The 24,802-nt window shown below is 41.8% G+C and overlaps 1 protein-coding gene across 4 annotated transcripts in view; it reads right to left on the bottom strand.

Annotated features, from left to right (window-relative positions):
• commd5 (COMM domain containing 5) overlaps positions 1–17,024 on the bottom strand; it is a 44,083-nt gene extending 27,059 nt beyond the window's left edge. Inside the window, exons 1-4 of one of the 4 annotated variants that reach the window (XM_043705161.1) lie at positions 16,931–17,024; positions 14,973–15,082; positions 11,492–11,652; positions 10,897–10,925 (exon numbers count right to left, since the gene is read on the bottom strand). In XM_043705161.1, the coding sequence (XP_043561096.1) occupies positions 10,897–10,925; positions 11,492–11,652; positions 14,973–15,081 (299 nt within the window). In that variant the 5' untranslated portion in view covers position 15,082; positions 16,931–17,024. Of the gene's footprint in view, positions 1–10,896; positions 10,926–11,491; positions 11,653–14,972; positions 15,083–16,310; positions 16,398–16,930 lie in introns of those variants that run through there. The other 3 variants (XM_043705162.1, XM_043705159.1, XM_043705160.1) reach the window with 3 other exon arrangements.
• Positions 17,025–24,802: the final 7,778 nt, after the last annotated feature.

Below are 24,802 nucleotides of genomic sequence, written 5' to 3'. Positions count from 1 at the left end.
AATTTGATCTATGAGGCCACATTTCAGCCTGGGATCTGACTGTTTCAGTAATAACATCAGTTGGGATCACAATACAAAATGTAACATTCCAGCTAGAAATCAGGAAATGGAAGGAAAGGAGGAACTCTGGAAAATGATAATGACCAGAGTAAATTGTTGGAGTTGTGGGCTGATAAATATCTAGTGTCCTGACAGACTTCATCCTAGCATCTTAAAAGAAGTGGCTTCTGGGATAGCAGAATAGTTGAATGCATTTGTTTTAATTTTGCAATATTTTCAAAATTTGGGGAAGATCCCATTGGATTGGAAGACAGCAAATGTAATTACTTATTCAAAAAGGGAAGGAGACAGAAAGCAGAAATCTGTAGACCAGCTAGTTTAACATTTGACATAGGGAAAATGAAGTTGTTACATTGAAAAGGTCAATAAAGAAGTTACAGCAGGAATCTTGTATGAATGCATGGTAATCTGGCAGAGGCAAAATTGTTTTGTGAAAGGAAAGTAATATTTAATCAACCTATTAGACTTCTTGGAGGAAGTAAACATGCTGTGCATATTGAATGACTGTAGGATTTCCAGACAGCATTTTATCAAAGGTTGTTGCAGAAAATAAAAGCTTGAGGCATGGAGGCTAGTACATGGGCATGGACAGAGGTTGGCTGGCTAACAGAAGATAAGCAGAAATGTGCCTTTTTCAACCTTACAATATGTAACAAGTGCTGTGCCCCTGTTGGGGCCTGAAACGTTCACAAATAATGTGACGAAGATATGGAAGGTATGGTCAGTGAGGACACAAAGATAAATGGAAACCTAAGTCGTGAAGAGGACATAATGAGGCAACAAAGGGCTATAGATTGGTTAAGTGAGAAGGAAATTATCTGGCAAATGGATTATCATGCAGAAAATGTCAAATTGTCCATTTTGGCAAGAAGAATCAAAAAGCACATTAACAAATTAGTAAAATGTTGAAGAGTTGTAGAGGTCGGTGCGCCAAACTACTACCGCGCCTCCCTTGTCTGCTGGTTTGATAGTGAGGTTGTTAAGTTGTATAGAATGGTTAAGTGAGAAGGAAATTATCTGGCAAATGGATTATCATGCAGAAAATGTTAAATTGTCCATTTTGGCAAGAAGAATCAAAAAGCACATTAACAAATTAGTAAAATGTTGAAGAGTTCAGAGATGCAGTGAGATCTGGGTGAATCACAAAAGATCACAAAAGTTTTGCTTCAAATATAAGGTGAGACCACGTCTCAATTCCTGTGTCCAATATATGTCACCTTTTATAGGGAAAGATGCGAATGCTTTGGAGGAGCTTAAACGCTTACTAGACAAATACAGGGAACAATTGGTTACCTTCTCAGGAAAAGTTGCATAGGTTAGACTTATATCCGCCGGAGTTCGGAAGACTTAGAAGGGCCTTGAAAGGGGAGATGTGGGGAGGCTGTTTCCTCTCATCGGAGAGTGAAGAACTTGGGAGTAACTGCTTTCCATCAGGGTCAACCATTTAAAACAGAGGTGAGGCAATTTTATTTCTCTCAGAAAGTGGAGTGTCTTTGGAACTCTTTCCCTGATAATACAGCAGAGGCATAGCTTTTGAATATTTTAAAAGGCAGGGGTGGACAGATTCCGGTTAAGCAATGAGGTGAAAGGTTATTAAAGGTAGGCGGAAACGTGGATTTGGGGTTACAATCTGATCAGCCATGACCTTACCGAACAGTGGGGTAGGCTCAAGGGGCTGAACAGCCTATTCCTGCTCTTAACTGTAAGCTGATTCTTAAATGTCCTCTGAAGTGGTGTAGATAGCGATCTGGCTGTTTCAAATAATGACAAATAAAAAGTGGCTCAAGGAAGGGATGTTCTTAGCATTAGAAATGGCCGATAAATCTCAGCTGTGCCACCAATTGTTTTATCATGAGAATGATCGTCTGAACAGGACATCCTCAACGCATTTGAGGAAAATTAGTTACGTTTACTTAATTCAAATCCACGCTTTTAAAAAAAAATTCAATTGCGTTTATCTAATGTCTTTCATTTCCTGAACAAAATTTTTCACTATCAGAATCAGAAGAGAGATTTAATCTACATATTACTCATTAGTGGAAGCTTCCTTTCTGTAAATTTGTTGTACAGAATACAGAGGGGCCTGGATAGAGTGGATGTGGAGAAGATGTTTCCATGAGTAGGAGGGACTAGGAACGAAGGGCACAGCCTCAGGAGAACCCTTTACAAATGAAAGGAGGAGGAGTTTCTTCAGCCAGAGGATAGCTAATGTGAGTAACTTACAGCTGTGGAAGCTGACTCATTGAGTGTAATTAAGACAGAGATAGATCAGATCTTGATTGGTTAGGGGATCAAGTGTTACAGGGAGAAGACAGGAGAATGAGGTTGGGAAACATAACCATAATCAAATGGTGGAGCAGACTCGACGGGCCTAATTATGCTCCTACATCTTATGGTCTTTCAGTTAATCCATTAATACCATTATGGAAAGCTCAAGCAAATTCTCAAAAGGAAAAAAGTGATCTCATTGCAAGTAACACGGAACTGAAAGGACTGCTTAATCTGGAACTGCTTACTAAATGAGGAATAATCTTCTCCAAGAGAAGATCTGAGAAATTTAGCATTCATTAGATTAGACACGCAGTAGTAGAATAGTCTTAGTACTGGTGTACCGTGAGACACTTGACAGATTAATGCAAGTAAACAGCTGCAACTAGGAAAACAGATCAGCGACTGATGTTAGAAATTTACATAAACTCCCATTTTGAAACAGAAATGATTCTAAGTAGCATAACACTTAAAAATGTGAACACAAATTGCACCAAAGAAACACAAAAGACATAGGGACAGCAAAGACACCACATGAACAGGGTCTAATTACAGCTTTTATAATTAATGTGCCTTTTCTTGTTGGGTACAAATATGAAGAGGTTGGAGGCCAAAACACTTACTTCATAAACTTATGGTTTATACATAATTTATTACAAACTCTCTGCAATTAAGGGAATTCTGCTAACAGACAGCTTAAGCTTTGACTATGATGCATCAACGTTAGTATTCCAATTCTTAAAAATGCATATTATTTCACTTAACAATGACTTAATCTTTATTTTAATAATGCTCAAGCATTCTAAAATGCTTTATAATTAAGTACTCTTAAAGTCTGGTCAATGTTGTTATTAGATTAGCTGGAATTATAGAATATAGAAAAGCACAGAACAGGCCCTTCAGCTCACAATGTTGTGCCGCAGATTATTCCTAATCTAAACTAAAATAACCTAACCTACGCACCCCTCAATTCACTGCTGTCCATGTGCATGTCCAGCAGTCGCTTAAATGTCCTTAATGACTCTGCTTCCACCACGACCACTGGCAACGCATTCCATGCATTCACAACTCTCTTATGGGATCAAATTTCCTTTGGGAAAGGTCCCTGAAAAAGTCATTACAGGATTGTTCCACGATGTTGGTTAAGGGATAGATAATGGCCAAGTGAAAGTTTTTTAACTTTTCTTTTTCAAATTTAATGCTGGCTTTTTTGTATCATTTTAATTTTGAAAAAATGTTGCTAGAGTTTTCTAATTTTGCAATTATTCCAAGATTTCACACCCCATCTAATTTATGCAGGGAAACTCAGCTTCCTCAAAACGACAGAGGGAGGTGAAGTAAGCCACATGGGGTGCCTAGCACTAGCTTTCACAACATCAATTTTTTTCATTGTAAATATGATCAAAACCAAAAAAAAATCTCTAAATCACAATTACTGTTGGGTTTCAAATTAAATTTAGAAGTCACACAACACCAGGTTTAGTCCAACATGCTTATTTGAAATCACAAGCTTTCATACCGCTGCCCCTTCAGCAGGTGAAGTGCAGAGAGGCACATAGGCACAGAATTTATCGGAAAGAGATCAAAAGATCATACAACTGGTGAGAGTGTCGACACAAGGAGTCATCATCATACAGAACATAGAACATTACAGCGCAATACAGGCCATTCGGCCCTCGATGTTGCGCCGACCTGCGGAAACAATCTGAAGCCCATCTATCTACACTATTCCATTTTCATATGTTTATCCAATGACCATTTAAATGCCTTTAAAGTTGGTGAGTCTCCTCCTGTTGCAGACAGTGCATTCCATGCCCCAACTACTCTGAGTAAAGAAACTACTTCTGACATCTGTCCGAGAACAGAATGGACTACTGCTCACAACTGAACAACCAGGAACGCTATAGAAATCTACCTGCCAATCCAAGCAAAGAATACATCCATCAACTCAACAGGCTGATCAAGACTTTTGATCTAGACCTTCAAGGTATCCTACACACCCTCATCCTGCATACTTGTCTCATAGGAGACTTCTACTGCCTTCCGTAGATACACAAAGTCAACAGACCTGGATATCCAATTGTATCAGGCAACAGTACCCTGGGAGAGAACGTCTCTGGCTGTGTCAAGGGCATCTTGAAACCTATTGTACAAGGAAACCCCAGCTTCTGTCGCGTCACTACAGATTTCTTACAGAAACTCAACACCCACGGACCAGTTGAACTAGGAACATTCCTCTTCACAGTGGACATTTCAGCACACTACACCAGCACCCCCAACAACAACAATACTCAATAACAACTGCCATCTCCAGGCACCATCCTACGATTCATCTGCTTCATCCTCAATCACAATGTCTTCACCTTCAACAACTAGTTCTTCATCCAGACACAGAACAGCCATGAGGACCAAATTTGCACCCCAATATGCCAACATTTTCATGCACAAGTTCAAACAGGATTTCTTTGCTGCACAGGACCTCCAACCAACACTATAGTCTAGATACTTCGACAACATTTTTTTCCTTTGGACTCACGGCGAGGATTCAGTGAAATGACTACACAACAATATCAACAAGTTTCACCCCACCATCAGACTTACCATGGACTACTCTTCAGAATCAGTCCCATTCTTGAACACATACATCTCCATCAATGATGGATACCTGAGTACCTCACTCTAACACAAGCTCACGATGCTGCACTTCTCTAGCTTCCACGCGAAACATATTAAAGAAGCCAATCCCTACGGACAAACCTTATGGATACACAAGATCTGCTCAGGCAAGGAGGAAAGGTGCTGAAAGAAACCCCCATAAGAACAGGATATGATGCTCAACTCATCAATCGCCAGTTCTGATGTCCCACAGCAAAAGAAAAGTGACAACCTCCTCAGAAGATAGACACAGTACATGACCAATAGAGTACCCGTCATTGTTCAGTATTCCTCCGGAGCTGAGAAACTAAGCCATGTTCTCTGCAGCCTTCAACATGTCATTGATGATGATGAACATCTCGCCAAGATCATCCCTATGCCTCCACTTCTCATCTTCAACCAGCCACCAAACCTTAAACAGACCATCGTTCACAGCAAACTATCCAGCCTTCAGGATAACATTGACCACAACACCACACACAACCCTGCCATAGCAATCTCTGCAAGAAGTTTAGATCATCAACATGGATACTACCATCATACACGGGAACACCACCCACACATACATGGCAGATACTCATGTGACTCTGCCTATGTTGTCCACCTCAGATGCTGCAGACAAGGATGCCGCAAGGCGCAGATGCTATGACAGTGGACGAACGGACACCATGCAACAATCACCAGACAGGAATGTTCCCCTCCCAGTTGGGAGAAACACTTCTGTGATCAAGGACATTCAGCCTCTGATCTTCAGGTAAGCATCCTCCAGGGTGGCCTTTGAGATACAAAACAATGCAGAATCGCCAAGCAGAAACTGATAGCCAAGTTCCGTATTCACAAAGACTGCCTCAACTGTGATCTTGGATCCATGTTGCACTACATGTACCCCACCACACTGTTCTGTATCTGTAAAATCTTCCTTACTGTCCTGTTTTGACACCATTACCTTGATAACTTGCTATGATCGCTCTACTTTAATTAGCTTGTACAGCTTTGGATTATTTGTTACTTTGGTTATACCCTAAGCATGCGACCCTTATACTTATCACGTTATTCCAGCCATTTGGTTTGTCTCCTTCCTTTCAATTTTTTTGCAATTATCTCTGCTTCAATTAAATGGATTATAGCTTATCCCCTTGCTTGCTATACAGCTGTTGACACTTTACTCACACTGGCTGACACTTTGATCACCTGCAGAGACTATTCAACCGGTTGACACTCCTGTCACACCACTCGTAGGATCTTTTGATCTCTCTGCTACAAATTCTGTGCCTTCATGCCTCTCTGCACTTCACCTGACAAGCGCTCAGAAAGCTTGTGATTTCAACTCAACCTGTTAGACTATAACCTAGCGTTATGTGACTTCTGACCTTGGCCACCCTAGTCCAACACCAGCACCTCCAGATCAAATTAAATTCAGAAACAGAAAACTTATCCTAAGAAATGGGTAAATATTTGACATGTGTGCATTCAATTTACAACCATGCCTCTGGCTGCTTAAGGTCTGGAATTTGCATCCTAAATCTCTCCGCACCCCTTTAAGATGCTCAATAAAATGTGTTGCTTTGACCAAATGTTTGGCCTAAGTGGCTCAGTGTCAAATTTTGTTTGACAACATTCCTGTGAAGTGCCCTGGGATAGTATAGTACATTCAAAGTGCTAATTAATTATCAGTAGATGCTGTTCAGGGGGAGAAAAGTGCAAGGTGATGGTGAGCAAATAGGACTCATTAGATCGATCCTTCAAGAAGCAAGCAACAGAAATATGGAACAAATGGCCTTCAGTGCTGTTCTATTCTATGACTAGCAACTGCAACATTTTGAAGTCCTTGGAAAATAATTTTCCTTCACATTTTGGAAATGAAGGTAAGTTTAATCACACATTCATCTTACTTATCTCTTGCAACACAGCACATATATTCGCAAGCCATCATCATCATCCAGTTTATTTTAAATTAAACAATCTTCTTGATTAACCTCAGTGGTAGAATACAGATACAATTCCAGTTCCTCTGCCATCTGCTGTCATTCTTGGGTAGTACAAATAAGGAAGCTAAATATCACACAACACCAGGTTATAGTCCAACAGGTTTATTTAGAAGCACTAGCTTCAGGCGGTTGAGCAGGATAAGATCATAGGACAGAATTTACAGCAATAGTTTACAGTGTGATGTACCTGAAATTATATTTGAAAAAGACCTGGATTGTTTATTAAGTCTCTTTTCTGTGAGAATGGGCACGTTGGTTTCAGTTCTTTCATATGTAAATCACAGAACCTTCTTGAAGTTACAATTTTAAGTGAACTTTAGCAATAGGTGCCATGTTGGCCCAGATAATGCATGAAGGTATGAGATGCCCTGTGTGAGGCTGTCTGTGCCCCAATGTTCAGTTTGATTCTAATCTAAAACAATTTCCACAATCTTACATGGATTAATGCAGTTTTTGAGCAAAATAAAATGTAATCCTGCAAGTACAAATTCATCCCACAAAATTCTGTGCGTGTGCAGGGGGGTATGAGTATCTGTGAGACAGTGCGTGTATGTGAGTGTGAGTGTAAAGGGGTATATGTCTGTGCGTGGGTGTGTGGTGCAGTGGAGTCACCTGTAGTGTGACAAGAACCCAAGGTCCTGGTTGAGGCCATCCCCATGGGTACCGAACATTGTTATCAGCCTCTGCCTGGCCACTTTTCGTTGTTGCTTGTCCCGAAGTCCACCTTGGAGGACGGTCACCCGAAGGTCCAAGGTCAAATGTTTCAGACCGCTGAAGTGTTCTCCGACTGGGAGGGAACGCTCCTGTCTGTTGATTGTTGTGCGGTGTCCATTCATCCGTTACTGTAGCCTTTGCTCGGTCTCATCAATGTACCATGCTTCAGGCCATTCTTGCCTGCGGCATATGAGATAGACAATGTTGGCCGAGTCACAGGAGTACCTGCCACATACATGGTGGGGAGGTGTCTCCACATGCAATGGTGGTATCTGTGTCAACACTCTGACATATCTTGCACACACAGACCCCTACAGACCCATACACACACACAGATCCTCTCTCATATGCTCACACACGGACCCTCTCCCAACCTTGTACCCCTACACGCACACGCACACACACACACGTACGTACGTTTGTGGGGTGAATTTGCACTTGCAGAAGTACACTTTATTTTGCTCAAAAACTATATGAATCCATGTAAGATTCGGTAAATCCCTTTTTTAGATTAGAATCAATCTGAACATTACCTCACACAGGGCACCTCACACCTTCAATGCATTATCTGGGCCAACATGGCACCTATTGTTAAAGTTCACTTGAGAATGTAACTTTGAAGGAGCAGCCTCCGAAAGCTCGTGCTTCCAATTAAACCTGTTGGACTATAACCTGGTGTTGTGCCATTTTTAACTTTGTACACCCCAACACTGGCACCTCCAAATCTTGACAAATAAGGAACTAAGAGTAGGAAACTGGCAGAAAGTTCTAATGTTTATTTCCTGTAATTGTTCCTTCAATTCTTTTACCTCTCTGATTCAAGTTGAATGTTTGCTGATCATTCAATCCAGATTTCCTTTAACTTTCTTGTCTTTCGCTCTCTCTCTCTCCAGAAGCTGAAACCTATTTTTGTCAAATCACCTGGCAGTTATGATAAACGATCTAGTCTAAAACATGAAATCAGACTTTCCTCTTTACACAAGCCGCCAACTGTTGTTGAACAGACAATACTGGATCCCGATGAATAAAACTGAATTGTCCTTTGCCTGTGCCTGAATAATTGATGATCTCTAGGACATGTTTTAGATGCTGACTACAGCAGCAAAAGTTCACGACTTGCTTAGTGAATTCTTTACACATTTTCAATCGATAATCTTAAAAATAGGACCCAAAAGAGTGTGAAGTGCTGTTACTTAGAAATAAAACATGTGCTGCTCGTGTAGGAAAGCATGAGGTAATGAGCTTTGGCAGGAAGAATAGAGGAGTTAAATATGTTTTCAGTTGAGAAAGACTGCAGAGAGCTACAGAACACAGGAATTTGGGGGGAGGGGTCTTACCCATAAATCACAAAAAGCTGGCTTCGGAGTTCAACATGTAATCGGGTAGGCAAACGGAATATTGGCCTTTGCATTAAAAAGAACGGAGTACAAAAGTGCAGAGATTTTGCTAAAACCATGCAAGGTTTAACCGGACCACAGAAGGGATATTGTCAACAGTTGCGGACCCCTTATCTGTAATCGTTGGAATATAATTGAAACATACAAGACTGGACAGCGTAGATGCAGAAACATTGTTCCCCCTTGTGGGAGGGTCTTGGAACAGGTGGCATAATTTCATGCTTCAAGCCTGGTAGTCTGACTGATCAAATTGCATCCGGAATACAATGCCTTACACTTGTTTTCAAAATTTCTTCTCTCAAAAGGTAATGAATTTTTTTTACTGCAGAGTGTTGTAGAGGCTGAGCTAGAGAGATTTCTAAGTCAAGAACGGAATCAAGGGTTATGGGAAACTGGCAAGAAAGTGAAAATAAGCATGATAAGACGAGCCATGATCTCACTGAATAGCAGAACAGACTCAAAGGGCTGAATTGTGATGATACTAGAGCTTTAAGAGCTGTATTTTGTCATGGCATTTTTTCACGAAGACAGCTTTAGGCAGAGGTGTCAAACGGTCTGCTCCAAGTCAATAAAGTAAACAGCATGAGGCCTTGCATTTTTTGTTTCAAGTTGGAACTACAAAAGCAGCCTGAATGGGTGGGGTTAAGCCCCCAACAGAACCAGGGTTTTAATTTAACTTCCAGTAGCTGTTTGGGTTGGGAAGCTGCAATGTATCTCTCCCTGCTATAGCATAATGCTGGAGTTCTCTCTCTCTCTCAGCTTTCGCTTGATGTTTTTCTTCCTGGACTGGAGAGTTACATGTCAGACAATCTATTTTACTGAATTTGCCTTTGCCACGGGTGTCTTTATGAGATGCTACTATCTTGGAACAGCAAATCAGAGGTAGTTAACATATATTATCTTGTTAATTATTTCAATACAGTTACAATTAAGCTTTTTTTTTGTCTGTACTTTAACCGGAGCGTAATAATAAAGTGAGTTTTGCTTCAAGCCTGGTAGTTTGACCAATCAAATTGCATCCGGAATACAATGCCTTACACTTGTTTTCAAAATAAAAATATGGCATCTAGGCTACCTTTTTAAATATATTTGAGGGGTGGGCGACTTGGCCTGGTCCATAACAGAATGCTGTACTCTGCTCCGACCTTATGGGTTAGGAGGCCAAAGTTCACTGGCTCAGAATTTGCCACAGCACACTTCAACCATCACAGTGATCAAACAAAGTCAATATGGTTTTATGAAAGGAGAAGAAAGGAAATGGTGTTTGACAAATTCGGTTGGTAAGGGTCATGATCGTCTCCTGCTCCTATTTGTTTTCCTCTTGTGTGCCAGAAGTGATTTCCTTTCAGAGCAGTCACCAACTTGTACTATAAAGTGTATTTAAAGTAGTAAAACATCCCAAGACAACTCACGGAAGCAGTTACCAAATAGAATTTGACACTGATTATAACAAAGAGATATGAGGATGGGGCAAGATATTAAAATAGAAGTTTGGTCAAAGTTGCAAAGTTTAAGGAGTGCCTTAAAAGTATAGAGGATTTTTCAAGAGAATTCCAAACATTAGGCTTATGCTATACATCAGGCAACTGACTTTATAGTTTCTCATGTGCTAATGTACTATAGCAAATCTAAGAATAGAACTTATCTTCAAACACTTGCGATTCAAAGCAGCAAATGCACTGAAAATTTCTAACAGCCAGCAAAATCAGTAAAAATCCTTCACTTTCTTAACTTTGTACAGCAATAGGAACAAATGAACTCATTAATGTGAAAAGATTTCATTTCTTTGTTCAGCACGAGAATGTATTATTTACCTGAGGTCCCTTAGATCCCCCTTAAAAACCTGCAAACAAAATTCAAACAAAATTTTAATCAGAAAGCACGTTGTTCCATTTTCACAGACTAACAACACTTAGATACGAAGGTTGCAAGCATACACACAACTAGTTGACTCTAACGCAGGTTGAATATCAAACTCTGGCATCCTTGGGTTATATTAGATTTTCCTGGAATTACGACACTTGCGGTGGGTGGGTCAAGGATCATTTGATTCAACTCAGTTATATAATTAAAAGTGTGTCACTGTAAATAAAGCAGAAAATCTAATCACTAGTATGGCCTTCCATGGAAAACTAGCAACTGGCTGAGTTACGCCAATATTTAGGTAATATTTCTTCATTCTATTTAACTAAATCCAGTAAACAAAAAAGTATTATCAAGTTGATTATTTTTAAAGACATCGAGTAGTCAAACATCAGGAATCTGCATATCCAACCTGCACTGATAATCATGAGCATTTTCAGAACGGCACAGCTTATGTCACTAGAATTGGCTTTATGTATGGTGCGATTAAAAGCCACGAATAGGACTGGACTTTTTTCCTTTATTTTATCCACAACTCACACTCACCTCTTGCTTGAGGGATGTTTGTGGTAACCGCAGAGCTTCTCCAAGCAAAGTGTACATGCCCGCTAGGATATAACTTAGCTGCTCCTCAGACAGGCTTTCTGTCTCGACGATACTCCTCACAGATTCTCTGGAATCTTTTCCTTCGAGTGAATTGACGACAACTATGGAAGATAATCGCGTTTTCTGTGAAATTATATTTAATATCTGGTCTGTGATACAGAACTTAAGCAGTGCGTTTAAAAAGAGAGATACAAAGTTAAAATTTTTCATCCATCACACATCAGGGCTGAAATTCAAATAAACCCAACATTAGAAAGGGCACAACAGTCTGTGCATTATCAATGTATTGTTGTTCAAGTTCAGAAGACCACTATTTCTAGATTTTGGCGAGAATATTAGTTTAGTAAATGTTTTAAAAACAATGCAAATTTTTATAAACTGCTTCCTGTTTGATACATGTGCAATACAACCTGCATCCACAGGAAAATATTTTAATAGCTCTAATGATTTTGTTCCACAACACACATGCAACAGCAAGCTGCATTTAATATTTTTTTTATTTTTGAAGGATGAAAAGCCGAATACAATGACTCACACATGAAACTATTTCAGCAAGAAAATACTATGACGCTGGCAGAGGGAGAAGAGATTAAGTGCAAGGTTTTGAGACTCTGGAACAACAAGAGAAGGAAATAGTACAATTCAGGGAAGATGGCGGTAACGTCCAAAAGGAGGATCATCATATTAGCCATACTCTCACTGAATGGCAGAGCAGACTCAATGTTTTATGGTTGAAGAGGGCAAAGTTCATTGGCTCAGAATTTGCTGTGGCACATTTCAAACCTCACAATGTGATCAAAGCAAGAAAACAATGGTTTTAGGAAAGAGAATGGAAAGGGAAATAGTGTTTCACAAATTCGGTTGGTGGGGCACATGATCTACTCCAGCTCCTATTTGTTTTGCTCGTATGCACCAGGAAGGACTTCCTTTCAGGACAGTAACCAACTTGCACTTGTAAAGTGCTTTCAAAGACAGTGGTAATGTCACGGATAGTAAGCCAAAAGCCAAGGTTAAGATACTGGGAATAAGAGTTAGAATTCTTTGCATTTAATTCAGAAGTCTGAGATATGAAGGTTGTCTCAGACATGATGGCCCACCTGGATCTGATGTCCTTCACTAAAGAAATCAGCTATACGTGTAACTCCAGATCACAGCAACGTGATTGACTCTTAACTGCTCTATGAAGGGCAATTACAGATGGACCAAAAAAATGCTGGTCTTGTCAGCAATACCCACATCCCATTAATGGCTAAACTTAACAGAGAGAACAATGGCTTCCCAATAATGATGTACAGTAGCGAAAGACATTGACCCCTTGATATGCTATTGAAGATTCGGAAGAATAGTAATGAGATTAAGTTTAGTAAAACAGAGGCAGGTTAGGAGGGTCAAAAGATTATTTGTTTGAGGACAAACATTTCTCTTACACATGAACTTCAACCTTAGGAAAAAGGAAACTGTCCATTTCTACAGAGCCTTTCACACACTAGTGCGGTTCCAAAACACTACTTCATCAACTTACACAGCAAAGACACACTCAAACAGGTGAAATAAATAATGTTCATATCATAAAAACACTCAAAACATCATGCAGCATTGGAAGAGCAAGAAACGAGGTCAATAATCTTTTCTCAGAACTGGAGAATGTTAAAGGATCAAAAGCTGCCTGTCAGATTCTATGTCCTCCACCATATTTTGTTTCTAATTTCAGAACTCCAGCATCCAGACCAACTCACTTTTGTTTATCTAATTTTAATGGTGCTGCTTGAGAGACAAACATTGCCAAGTAAACTGCTTATTTGTAGTGAAAGTGTGCCTGGGGAATCTTTTACATCCAATTAGAGAAGGCAGATTAGACGTCGCTTGGTTGTCAAATTCATAGGGCAGCATCTCCGCTGCAGTCAGAATTTAAAGCCTTTGTGAGGCAAAAGAGATATTTGGCACAAAAACAAAGTTAAAATACTGTTGATTAAAATATGTCAATTGTGAGATGCAAGCAATTCAGTTAAACCTGTAAACTGTACAATTCTGGGGATGTGCAGTGAGCAGGTTAGTGTCTGAAATGTGCAGAAGGCAAAACATGGCACTGAGTTCATTTGGAAAGCTCACACAGAAATGATGGGCTGAATGACCTCCTTCTGCTCTGTAACAATGTTGTGATTTGTGACTGCCACCAGCATATATGGCAGCAAGGAAATTATCCAACATCTGGACTAAGAGCTGAGCAAGTATTTAATCTAGAGATAGAGCAGACTCCCTACTCAGATAGAGAACACTTGCTGCTACCTTGTGGTGCCTAATAGAATGCACCGACCAGACCAGGATATGAAGAGAGAAGTGAAGTAAACTGCAAGTTCAAAATGTCAGTGATTTTAACTTCGTAAAAGTTCCAGATTCTGCAGCTTTGTAACAGGCTGCCTCCCATGTTCTAAGTTGTAAAAGGGGTCAGTCCATTGAAAGCGGCTCTTAATTCATAATTTGCAAGTGTCATGGATTCTGACTGCCTCTTATGTATTACCACTGAAGTTTGTTGGCACTCTGAAAGTGTGTGGATTTTTAAGGTGGGTGGAGATAGATTTAAAAAGGACCTGAGGAGCAATTTTTTTCAGACAAAGGGTGTTGCATGTATGAACAAGCTGCCAGAGGAAGCGGTGGAGGTGAGTACAATTATTACATTTAAAAGGGATCTGGATGGATATGTGAACATGAAGGATTTAAATGCTGGCAAATGGGAGTAGGTCAGATCGGGATATCTGGTTGGAGTGGATGAGTTGGACTGAGGGCTCTGTTTCGGTGCTGTGAGACTCTATGATTCGATTTCATTACATTTCATTTCAGACATTGTAACTACCAATTTTGAATATTTTTAAAACCCATGAAAATTGGAATTTGATGTCCATCTTCTTAGCAAAATTATAATCCCAGTCATTGTGGTGAAACGGTTAAAAATTATGTCCCAATACATGTGTGAATCTAACCGGAATGGAGGTGTTGCTTAGTCCCGTGTGAATCTTATTACACACCTCCCCGTGTGAATCTTCTTATCTGTATGTAACCAGAATGGAATGTGTTTTTTAGCCTTGCTCTGCTGTTCACATGAATGTTTATATCTGGAAAAGAGTATATCAGCTGGAAAAGTCTCCAGTTCGGTGAGTCTGCTCCGGGGTTACGTTTAACCGCCGAGCGTGGGTTGTTGGCAACCGCTCTACGAGAACTGACGGCTCCCAGTTCCGGTAACATGTAGAGTGAGTATAAGCCAGACCCGTTGTAAGTATGAGACCTGGTTGTGGCGACGCTGCGGGGAATAAAATGCTCATATTCTAGCAGACTCGCCTCTTGGTCGTTTGTTCTGTGTCAGACTACTCTCCTACGAACCTGACCTTGAGAATTTTTTAAAACAGTCATAATCATTAACACTCACCTTTAAGTATTTTTCTGAAGATTTCTTTGTCTAAATCCTTTAATTGCTTTACCATCAAGTCAACTTCCATTGGTGTTCTGGATCCAAGGAAACAACTTCCGTGGGACATGCTAAAGCAAATAAAGTTACGCCAAATGAGAGTACTTTCTGAGGACAACATAGCAAGAATTACAGTAGGCTATTCAGCCCATCCAGTGTGTTCCAGCAGCATCGTAAGCAGCATTTACAGTAAGTGTCCGGTACCTTGCATATATAAAGTGGAAGAATCACACACAACAATCTGTAACTTCACAGCATGATATCACCCTCACTATACCAATACCATCAAGCCAGGAGATCAACCCTGATTTAGTGAAGGCTGCAGAAGGACACAGCAAGAGCAGAACCGAGCAAGTATACGAATTAAGCGTCAACCATCGGAAAATAAAAGCATGACTACTTTCCTGCCCAAAAGCATAAGTGACAAATGATGGACAGAGCCATGCGATTCCACAACTAATGAATCAGATCAAAGGTCTGCAGGTCTGTGACATCCAATTACGAATGGTGATGGGACAATTAAAAACTTATTGGAGGAGGAGACTGGACAAAAAAACCCTATGCTCAATGATGAAAGAGGCCAATGCATCAGTGCAAAAGACAAGGTTGAACCATTTGCAACAGTCTTCAGCCACACGTGGTGACAGGAAGATCCATCTCGGCCTCCTACAAGAGTGCCCCAGCATCATGGATGCCACTCTTCAACCATATCGATTCACTCCATGTGATGTGAAGAAAGGGCTGCAAGAATCTCTGACAGGATTCCGGCAATACTACTGACAACATGTAGTCCAAGACTCACCACTCCCCTAGCCAACCTGTTCCAGTACAGTTATAACACTGGCATCTACCAGACAATGTGGAAAATTGCCCAAGTATGTTCTATACACAAATAGCAGGGACAAATCCAACCCAGTCAATTACTATCCCATCAGTGCAAGTGTGAAGGCTCTCAGCTTGTAAGTTTTATATAAGGCAAGGTTGAATTATTATTTAAGTGATTTATATTGTAAACAAAGTATTACAGCAATGCGTACATACCCTGCATTACATTTCTATCAGTTACTGTATGTTTTTACATTGATTATGTGGACCTTTTGATTAACCAGAACACTCCTGGTCCCATAGGTGCCGGTTAATAAAAAGTCTCAAACAATTCGCATCTTACTCTTCTAAACTCCAGCTGATACTGGAGGCTAGACCCTCTAGCTTTGCCTCAAAAAACAACCTGCCCATTCAAGGTATTAGTCTGAACCACATTAATGTTTTTCACTCTTCATTAAATAAAAGGTGTCCGACCCTGTGTGGAGTACTCCAGTTGCAGCGTCATCAGTGTCTTGTATAATTGAAATATAATCTCCTTATTTCTGCATTAAATTGCCTGCAATAAATGACAACATTTATATTAGTTTTCCTAATAATTGCACAGCAGGCAGGCAACATCAGAGGAGCAGGAGAGTTGACATTTCAGGCATAAGCCCTACAACAGGAATTCTTGACAAAGGGCTCTTGCCCAAAACATAGATTCTCCTGCTTCTCGGATGCTGCCTGACCTGCTGCGCTTTTCCAGCAACACACTGTCGACTCTCATCTCCAGCCCTCACTTTCTCCTAATTAATTGCAGACTAACTCTGCAGAACTCATGGGCCAGCACACCCAGATCCTTCTGCATCCCTTCGCCATTTAGAGCGTGTGGTCCCCCCTGTATTAGAGGACATGGTGCTACCACTGTTGTTGTTGTTGTTGTTGTAGTTAAAGGGGCACAACCCCCGCCTGTCTGTATACCGCAATAAAAAAAACTGGCATCAAAGCCCAAGGCACTCAAAGGTTAAGGTTGTCCCCTGGCTATGGACCATAGAGGCCCCAAACCCCCAAGGTAGTCAGCTCCAACCTCCCTCGCAACCAGCCCTCACACTCACTTCGGGTGACTCTCCGAACCTCTTCACAATCCGTTCCCCAGGCAATGACTTAACTTCCGCCCCGCCCGTGACCTCACATCCGTTCCGATGCCACCAGACAGCCGACAGGCCTCCCGCCCCGCTCGTGACCTCACATCCGTCCTGCTGTTTTCTCAAACCAATGGTAATCCTTCCGCCTGTGAGCTCATATCCGTTCCGCTAATTTCCCAAAACGATGACCGTCCGGCCGCCCCGCTCATGACCTCACATCCGTTCCGCCTGTTGCAGACCGGAGACAGTACTTCCGCCCCGCGCTTGTTCACGTCTGCCTGGTCGGCCAAGGTGAAAAAATCACACGACACCAGCTTTCATGGTCCAAAGGGTTTATTTGAAAACACAAGCTCGCTCCATCATCAGGTGTTAGTGAGACTTAGTGTCGTCGGCAACGACGGAGAGCGACAGCATTTCAACCTCAAATCCGCCTAGCTGGGAACGTACCGGTGACGAAACATCCGCCCCGCGCACGACCTCACACCATTACCCCATGTGGCGACAACACTTCCGCCCCGCTCATGACCTCACATCCGCTGTTGTTCACGGTCTCCTTGAGGATTCAATGAGCCCCTCCCCCTGGGGGAGGGTCAGGCATTTCAAACAGTAACTAATTCACTCATTAGTTGCAGTGTAGCCATTCGGCCCGTTGTGTCTGTGGTGGTTCACTTGCACCTTTTTAATCTTTTCAGATAATCATCCAATTACCTGTTAAAGTCCTCAATGGACCTAACATCAAACACCTCCCCCTCCCCCTCCACCCCACCATGGCAGCACTGGGTGAAACAGTTCCTCTTCCATATCTCCACTGCTTCTTGGAATCATCTCCAACCGGCTCCTTCATTCCTTCAGCAATGTCAAAAATCACAAGACACCAACTTTAAAACCACAAACTTTTGGAGCCTTGCTCCTCCTTCAGGTGCTAGACTATAACTTGGACAAAAATCTTGTATAGTGTGATTTTTGACCTTGTCTAACCCAGTCCAAAACCGTCATGTCTTCCAGCAATGGGTATGGTTTGTTCCCATCTACTCCGTCCAGCCTCAGGGGCTGGGGGGTGGAGAGATGCTGCCAGACAGCAGGTGTGAGAGCCCCCTCACGTTGACTAATGTTAGATTGGTGTTCCCAGTCCAGCCTAAGCAACCATCAAACAGCTGCAGCCTGTAGTCACATATAGTCATACAGCCCACTGACCAAGATTAAAATCAGGACAAACACATCCTTGGAAGGTGTGGCCCAGGCTGGAATGGCTAATGTGAGAAATAAAATTCACATATTAATAAATTTCAGTCCAAGTCAAATTCTGAAGCAGCGAAATTTATTGATACGTACTCGCAAGAATGGGTGCCTAACGAGTAAGCACCCTAATCTGAGGGTTACATTCTGATTTATGCTATTCAGTTGCGTCTCTCGGTCCTCCCCTTTCACCCCATAGGCTACGAGCTACAGCAAAAGTAACCAATCACAAGCCCTAGCTTCACTCCACCTGTGTCTAGCTTCTCTCCGCCTCTGTTTACTTCTCCCATTACTCTAAGCCTGTCGCCCCTTACTCTTATTTATCTCACTCCTTATATGTGGCTATCCTGGCATAGTTTGCTGTCTTCGTGTGATCATCCTGCCAAACTAAATTCCATCCGTTGGCCACATCCCCCTCTGCAACTGGCACACTATTCTCCTGTTACTGGTACATCCTGCTACACGGTCGCTCTGCCGTATTAGTCATAGATAATTCTACCTGTTTTCGTTTCTTCTGTTTTCCTATGCCTGGTACATCTTGCTACACGATTGCTTTGCCCTATTAGTCATAGATCACTCTACCTGTTTTCGCTTCTCACTGTTTAGTCTTGGCATGCGCAGCCTAATTTTATAATGTAAGCTTTTGCAGAAGCAACACCTGTTCCCTTATTCTGCACAATTTTAACCCTATACCTTACAGCTAATTATGGGGCAGATTGGAAAATTTGGGATGATTGCTCACCTTGAGCAGACCTCTCAGAATTTTGATAAACTTTATCAAACTTCCTCCCAACTTTCTTCAAATATAATAGTGCCATCCTTTCTAATGGCTCAATATAAATCAACCTCTGAAGCATCCTCATTAATCTTTCCAGCATTCTCTCTAAATATTTGTGTCTGAGCCTGGTGCCCAGAACTGGACACAACATTCCACTTGAGCTTGAACTGTTACGTGTTATTCATTATGGTGAAATGCAAACAAAATAACCCAGATTGTGCAGAGTCTTGCACACACACAAGATCTCTCAAAGTGTAGCACAGCCAAATATTCAACTATTTACTATCGGAAAGCATACTCAGAAGATGTTATGGTGTATGTCCAACATTTTGTGGTAAAACAATTTTTAGTTACTGTGAGGCACTATCTCAAAATGAATATGAGTTTGCTCTGAAGATCGTTCTTATATCAATAAATATTTTTATCATTAAAGCATTGATGACTACATTAAAAATATAATATTCACAATTTTTCTTCTATCACCATTGAATTCCCAATCTCTGACTTGCATTCATGACAAAGCATTGTATGGCTTGTTAAACTTCTGCACACTTTAATATCTGAAGCTTTGCAAGTGGTACTGACCACTGCACAATCACCTACAAACAGTTCTACTATTGACATGTAGGATAGAAAGTGATTAAAGAAGAGGCTAAAGTTCATTGGCACTACCATGAGGAACTCCTTGAGTGATGTCCTGGGGTAGAGATGATTAGCATTACAATCATTTTCCTTTTTGCTAGAAGGCATAGACTATTGTGGTACCACAGGAATCAGTGCTGGGGCCTCAGCTATTCACAATATATATCAATGATTTGGATGAGAGAATCAAATGTAATATTTCAAATTTAGTGGAGTACACAAAAAGCAACGGAATTGTGAGTGGTGAGGAGAACATAAAGAGCTCTCAACACACTTGAGACAAATTGAGTGAGTCTGGGCAAAAGCATGCAGATACAATGTAACATGTGAAGTTGTCCATGTGAAAAGCACAATGGTTAAGTCTAATGTAAATTGTGGGTTTGGGAAATTTTGATGAACAAAAGGGACCTGGGTGACACTGTACATCAGTGATTGAAGGCATGCAAGCCTTTGCAGCAAGCAGTTAGGGATAGGTAAGCCTTCATTGTGAGAAGGTTTGAGTATAAAAGCAGGATACCCTGATGAAGGCTTTTGCCTGAAACGCCGATTTTACTGCTCTTCGGATGCTGCCTGAACTGCTGTGCTTTTCCAGCACCACGAATCCAGAATCTGGTTTCCAGCATCTGCAGTCATTGTTTTTACCTTGGTGAGATCACACCTGGATCATGTGCAGTTTCGGCTTCCTTACTGAAGAAAAACATACTTGCCTTGAGGGAATGCAGGGAAAGTTCACCAGACTGATTCCTGGGATGAAGAGACATTAGGTCAACTGAACCTTAGTTTACAGATGTTTTACAAGAATGAGAAGGGATATAATTGTAATATCAAAAATTCTGGCAGACTGGGTGTGAGGGTGTTGAGGGTAGAGGAGCAGATAGAGTTTAAGAGAATAAAGATGTCGAGGGAGAGAATCTGATCAAGGTGTCAAGATTAATGATCACCAATGACCACATTGAATGGTGAATCAGGCTCAAGAGATCTTCTCATATTTTCTGTCTTTCTATTAATTATAATATTCACGTTAAAGAAGATTCTTCCATGTTAAGGAATCATCTTTATCACCTTAAGAATTTTAGCAGTTTGATGCAGATTGACTTACTCAGCCATTTCAGGGGGCAACTATGAGTTGACCTCAGTGCTGGGTCTTGAATCACATCAGCCTGAATAGCTGTGGACAGATTTCCTTCCCTAAAAGATATTAGTAAATGAGATGGAAAGTTAAGATAATTATTGCATGGTCATCATTCGATATTTAATTCCATATGTTTTTTAAAAACTCAAATTTCACAACCCATGGGGTGGTCGGATTCAAACCAGAGCCTTACCTTAGTCTCTCAATTATGAGCCCAGCAAAAAATACAATTAAAGCATTGCCTCTGCTACTGCAGCGCATCAAGAAGCAGCTGACCACTGGGGCAATTAGGCATGACAAATATGTCAGGTTATAAAACTAAACAATGGGCAGCCTCTGGAAAAGTAAAATAATTTATCATGCGGTAATGTTTGAATTGTAGATAGTATCACTGATGTAAGGCAGTCTCTGCAACAGTACAATACTTTCACTTTTGCTGTAGTATTTGGATTTCTGAAGGAAAGGCAGTCTCTGCAATCTTTACAATTGTTGCAGCAATAATTAAATTGCAGGTAGTGAAGGTAGACAATCTCTGCAATAGTGAAATACTTTATCTTGTTGCAGTATTAGTTGGATTGCAGGTGGTAACAATGAAAGAAGGGCAGTTTTTGGAGTAGATAAAAACTATTAACTTGTCGTAATATTTGGATTTCAGGTGGTACCACTGAAGTAGGGTCAATCTCTGCAATAGTAAAATACTTTATGATTAGATTAGATTACTTACAGTGTGGAAACAGGCCCTTCGGCCCAACATGTCCCCACCGACCCGCCCCCACCCAGACCCATTCCTCTACACCTAACACTACAGGCAATTTAGCATGGCCAATTCACCTAACCTGCACATTATTGGACTGTGGAAGGAAACCAGAGCACCCAGAGGAAACCCAGCAGACACGGAGAGAATGTGCAAACTCCACACAGTTGCTTGAGGCGGAAATTGAACCCAGGTCTCTGGCGCTGTGAGGCAATAGTGCTAACCACTGTGCCACTGTGAGTAATATTTGAATTGCAGGCAGCAACACTGACGTAAGGGTAGTTATCTTATTGCAGGTAGTAACACCGAATGGCAGTAACACTGAAGTAAGGGCGGTAACACTGAATGGCAGTAACACAAGTCAGGGCAGTAACATTGAAGGGCAGTAACAGTGAATGGGAGTAACAGTGAAGTAAGGGCAGTAACAATGAATGGCAGTAAGACCAAAGTAAGGGCAATAACAGTGAATGGCAGTAACACTAAAGTAAGGGCAGTTACACTGACTGGCAGTAACATTGAAGTAAAGACTGTAACAGTGAATGACTGTAATACTAAATGGCAGGAACAGTGAAGTAAGGGCAGTAACAGTGAATGGCAGTAACACTAAAGTAAGGGCAGTAACATTGAAGCAAGGGCAGGAACAGTGAAAGACAGTAACATTGCAGTAATGGAAGTAACACCGAATGGCAGTAACACTGAAGTAAGGGCAGTAACAGTGAATGACATTAACAGTGAAACAATGGCTGTAACAGCAAAGCAAGGGCAGTAACACTGAATGGAAATAACACTGAAGTATGGGCAGTAACAGTGAATGGCAGTAACAATGAAGTATGGGCCGTAACAGGGAAAAACAGTAACACTGAAGTAAAGGCAGTGACACTGAATGGCAGTAACACTGTAGTAATGGAAATAACATTGAATGACAGTAAGTCTGAAGTAAGGGCAGTAACGCTGAATGGCAGTAACATGGAAGTATGGGTAGTAACAGCAAATGGTAGTAGTAGTAAAACATTGACAGTAACAGTGAATTAAGGGTAGTAACAGTAAATAGCGGTAAGGACAGTAACTCCAGCAACAATCTCCAGACAGGCACTTACTACAAACCCACAGACTCCCATAACTATCTGGACTACACCTCCTCCCACCAAGTATCCTGCAATAACTCCACCCCAATCGACCAAATCCTCTGCCTCCTCTGCATCTGCTTGGACAAGGAGACAGTCCACTCACGAGCATTCCAGATGTCCACCTATTTCGAACAATGTGCTTTTCCTCCCTCTGTCATCCAGACAACCCTCTGCCACACCACCACCATTCCCTGTTCCATTGCTCTAAACACCCACAAGGCAATAAAGAGAGAGTCTCCCTTTTCCCCATTAGTCTTTGCATCCGATGTATCTTCCTGAACCACTTGCGCCAACTCCAACTAGACTCCACTACCAAGAACATCTTGCCCTCACCACCCTTCTCTACCTTCCAAAAGGACCATTCTCTTTGACAATCCTTGATTTGTGCCACTCAACCCAAGGACCACCCCCTCCAAGCCCCCAAATACCTCCTCCTGCAACCCAAAAGATGCAAAACCTACTGGTACACCACCCCTTCACTTCCATCCAGGGCTGCAAACAGTCCTTGCAGGTGGTTCACCAGTGGTTCACCTGCCTCTCTTCCAAACTCGTTTCCTGCATCAGGTGCTCCCGATGTGGTCTTCTCTACACTGGGGAGAACGAACATAGACTGAGGGAACAGTTTGCTGAGTATTACAGACTGGCCCCCAGGGGCTGACTGGACCTCCCAGTAACTGCCCATTTTAATTCCCATTCCCACTCCCTTTCCAACATGATCATCCTTGGTCTCCTCCATTGCCACAACAAACCACACTACAAACTGGAGGAACAACACCTCACCTTCTGCCTGGACTCAACATTGAGTTCTCCAATTTCAAATAACCTCTCTTCCCATCCCCCAACTCCTTTCCCAGCCCCTCTCCGTCCCTTCCACTTCACCCTGCCACCACCAACTATATTCATTCCTCCCATTGACCAATCAGGTCATTCCCTCTACCTGTCTTCACCTATCCCCACTTCACCACCCTGTCCCCATCACCCCCTTTATCTGCAGCTCCACCCACACCCACACCCAGTCCTGAAGAAGGATTACACCCAAAGTGTCAACTTCTCCACCACCTGATGCTGCCTGGCTTGCTGTGGTCTTCCAGCCTCCTGCCTGTTTACAGTAACAGTGAATGGCAGTAACAGTGAAGTAAGGGCAGTAACAGTGAAGTAAGGGCAGTAACAGAGAATGGCAGTTACACTGAAGTAAGAGCAGTAACAGTGAATGGCAATAACAGTGAAGTAAGCGCAGTAACACTGATTGGCTATAAGGGCAGTAACACTGCAGTAAAGTGGGGTAGGGGCAGTAATACTGGGGTAAGGACAGTAACTCTGAGGTAAGGACAGTAACAACGCTGTAAGAGAAGTAACACTGGGGTCTGGGCAGTGACAGTGGATGAGGAGCAGTGACACTGGAGTAAGGGCAGTAACAGTGTGTAAGGGCAGTAATACTGGGGTAATACAGTCATAGAGATGTACAGCAGAGAAACAGATCCTTCAATCCAACTCGTCCATGCCGACCAAATAGCCAAACCTAATCTAGTCCCAGTTGCCAGCACGTGGCCCATATCCCTCTAAATCCTCCCTATTCATATACCCGTCCAGATGCCTTTTAAGTATTGTAATTGTACCAGCCTCCACCACTTCCACTGGCAGCTCATTCCACACACGCACCACCCTCTGCGTGAAAATGTTGCCCCTTAGGTCCCTTTATATTTTTACCCTCTCATCCTAAACCTATGCCCTGCACTGTCCCCCATCCTAGGGAAAAGAGTTTGTCTATTTATCCACAGTGCAGTAAGGACAGTAACAGTGGGGTAAGGGCAGTGTCAGTACAATAACACTGGGGTAAGAACAGTAATGGTACAGTAAGAGCAGTAACACTAGTGTAAGGACAGTAATGGTGGAGTAATGGCAATAACATTGCAGTAATAATGTAGTAATACTGGGGTACGGTCAGTATCAGTGCAATAACACTGGGGTAAGGACAGTAACATTGCAGTAATCATGCAGTAACAATGCTGTAAAACTGGGGTAAGGGCTGTAACAGTGCAGGAAGAGCAATAACACTGGGGTAAAGTTAGTAACAGTGGGATAAGAACAGTATAATGGGCTAAGGACAGTAACAGTATCATAATATTGCAATAACACCGGGGTAAGGATGTTAACAGTGCAGTAATAATGCAGT

The sequence above is a fragment of the Chiloscyllium plagiosum genome, chromosome 15 (assembly GCF_004010195.1).
Source record: "Chiloscyllium plagiosum isolate BGI_BamShark_2017 chromosome 15, ASM401019v2, whole genome shotgun sequence".
Lineage (NCBI taxonomy): Eukaryota > Metazoa > Chordata > Chondrichthyes > Orectolobiformes > Hemiscylliidae > Chiloscyllium > Chiloscyllium plagiosum.
Note: the sequence above shows the minus strand (reverse complement) of the source record. Positions and strands in the feature narration are given on the sequence as shown.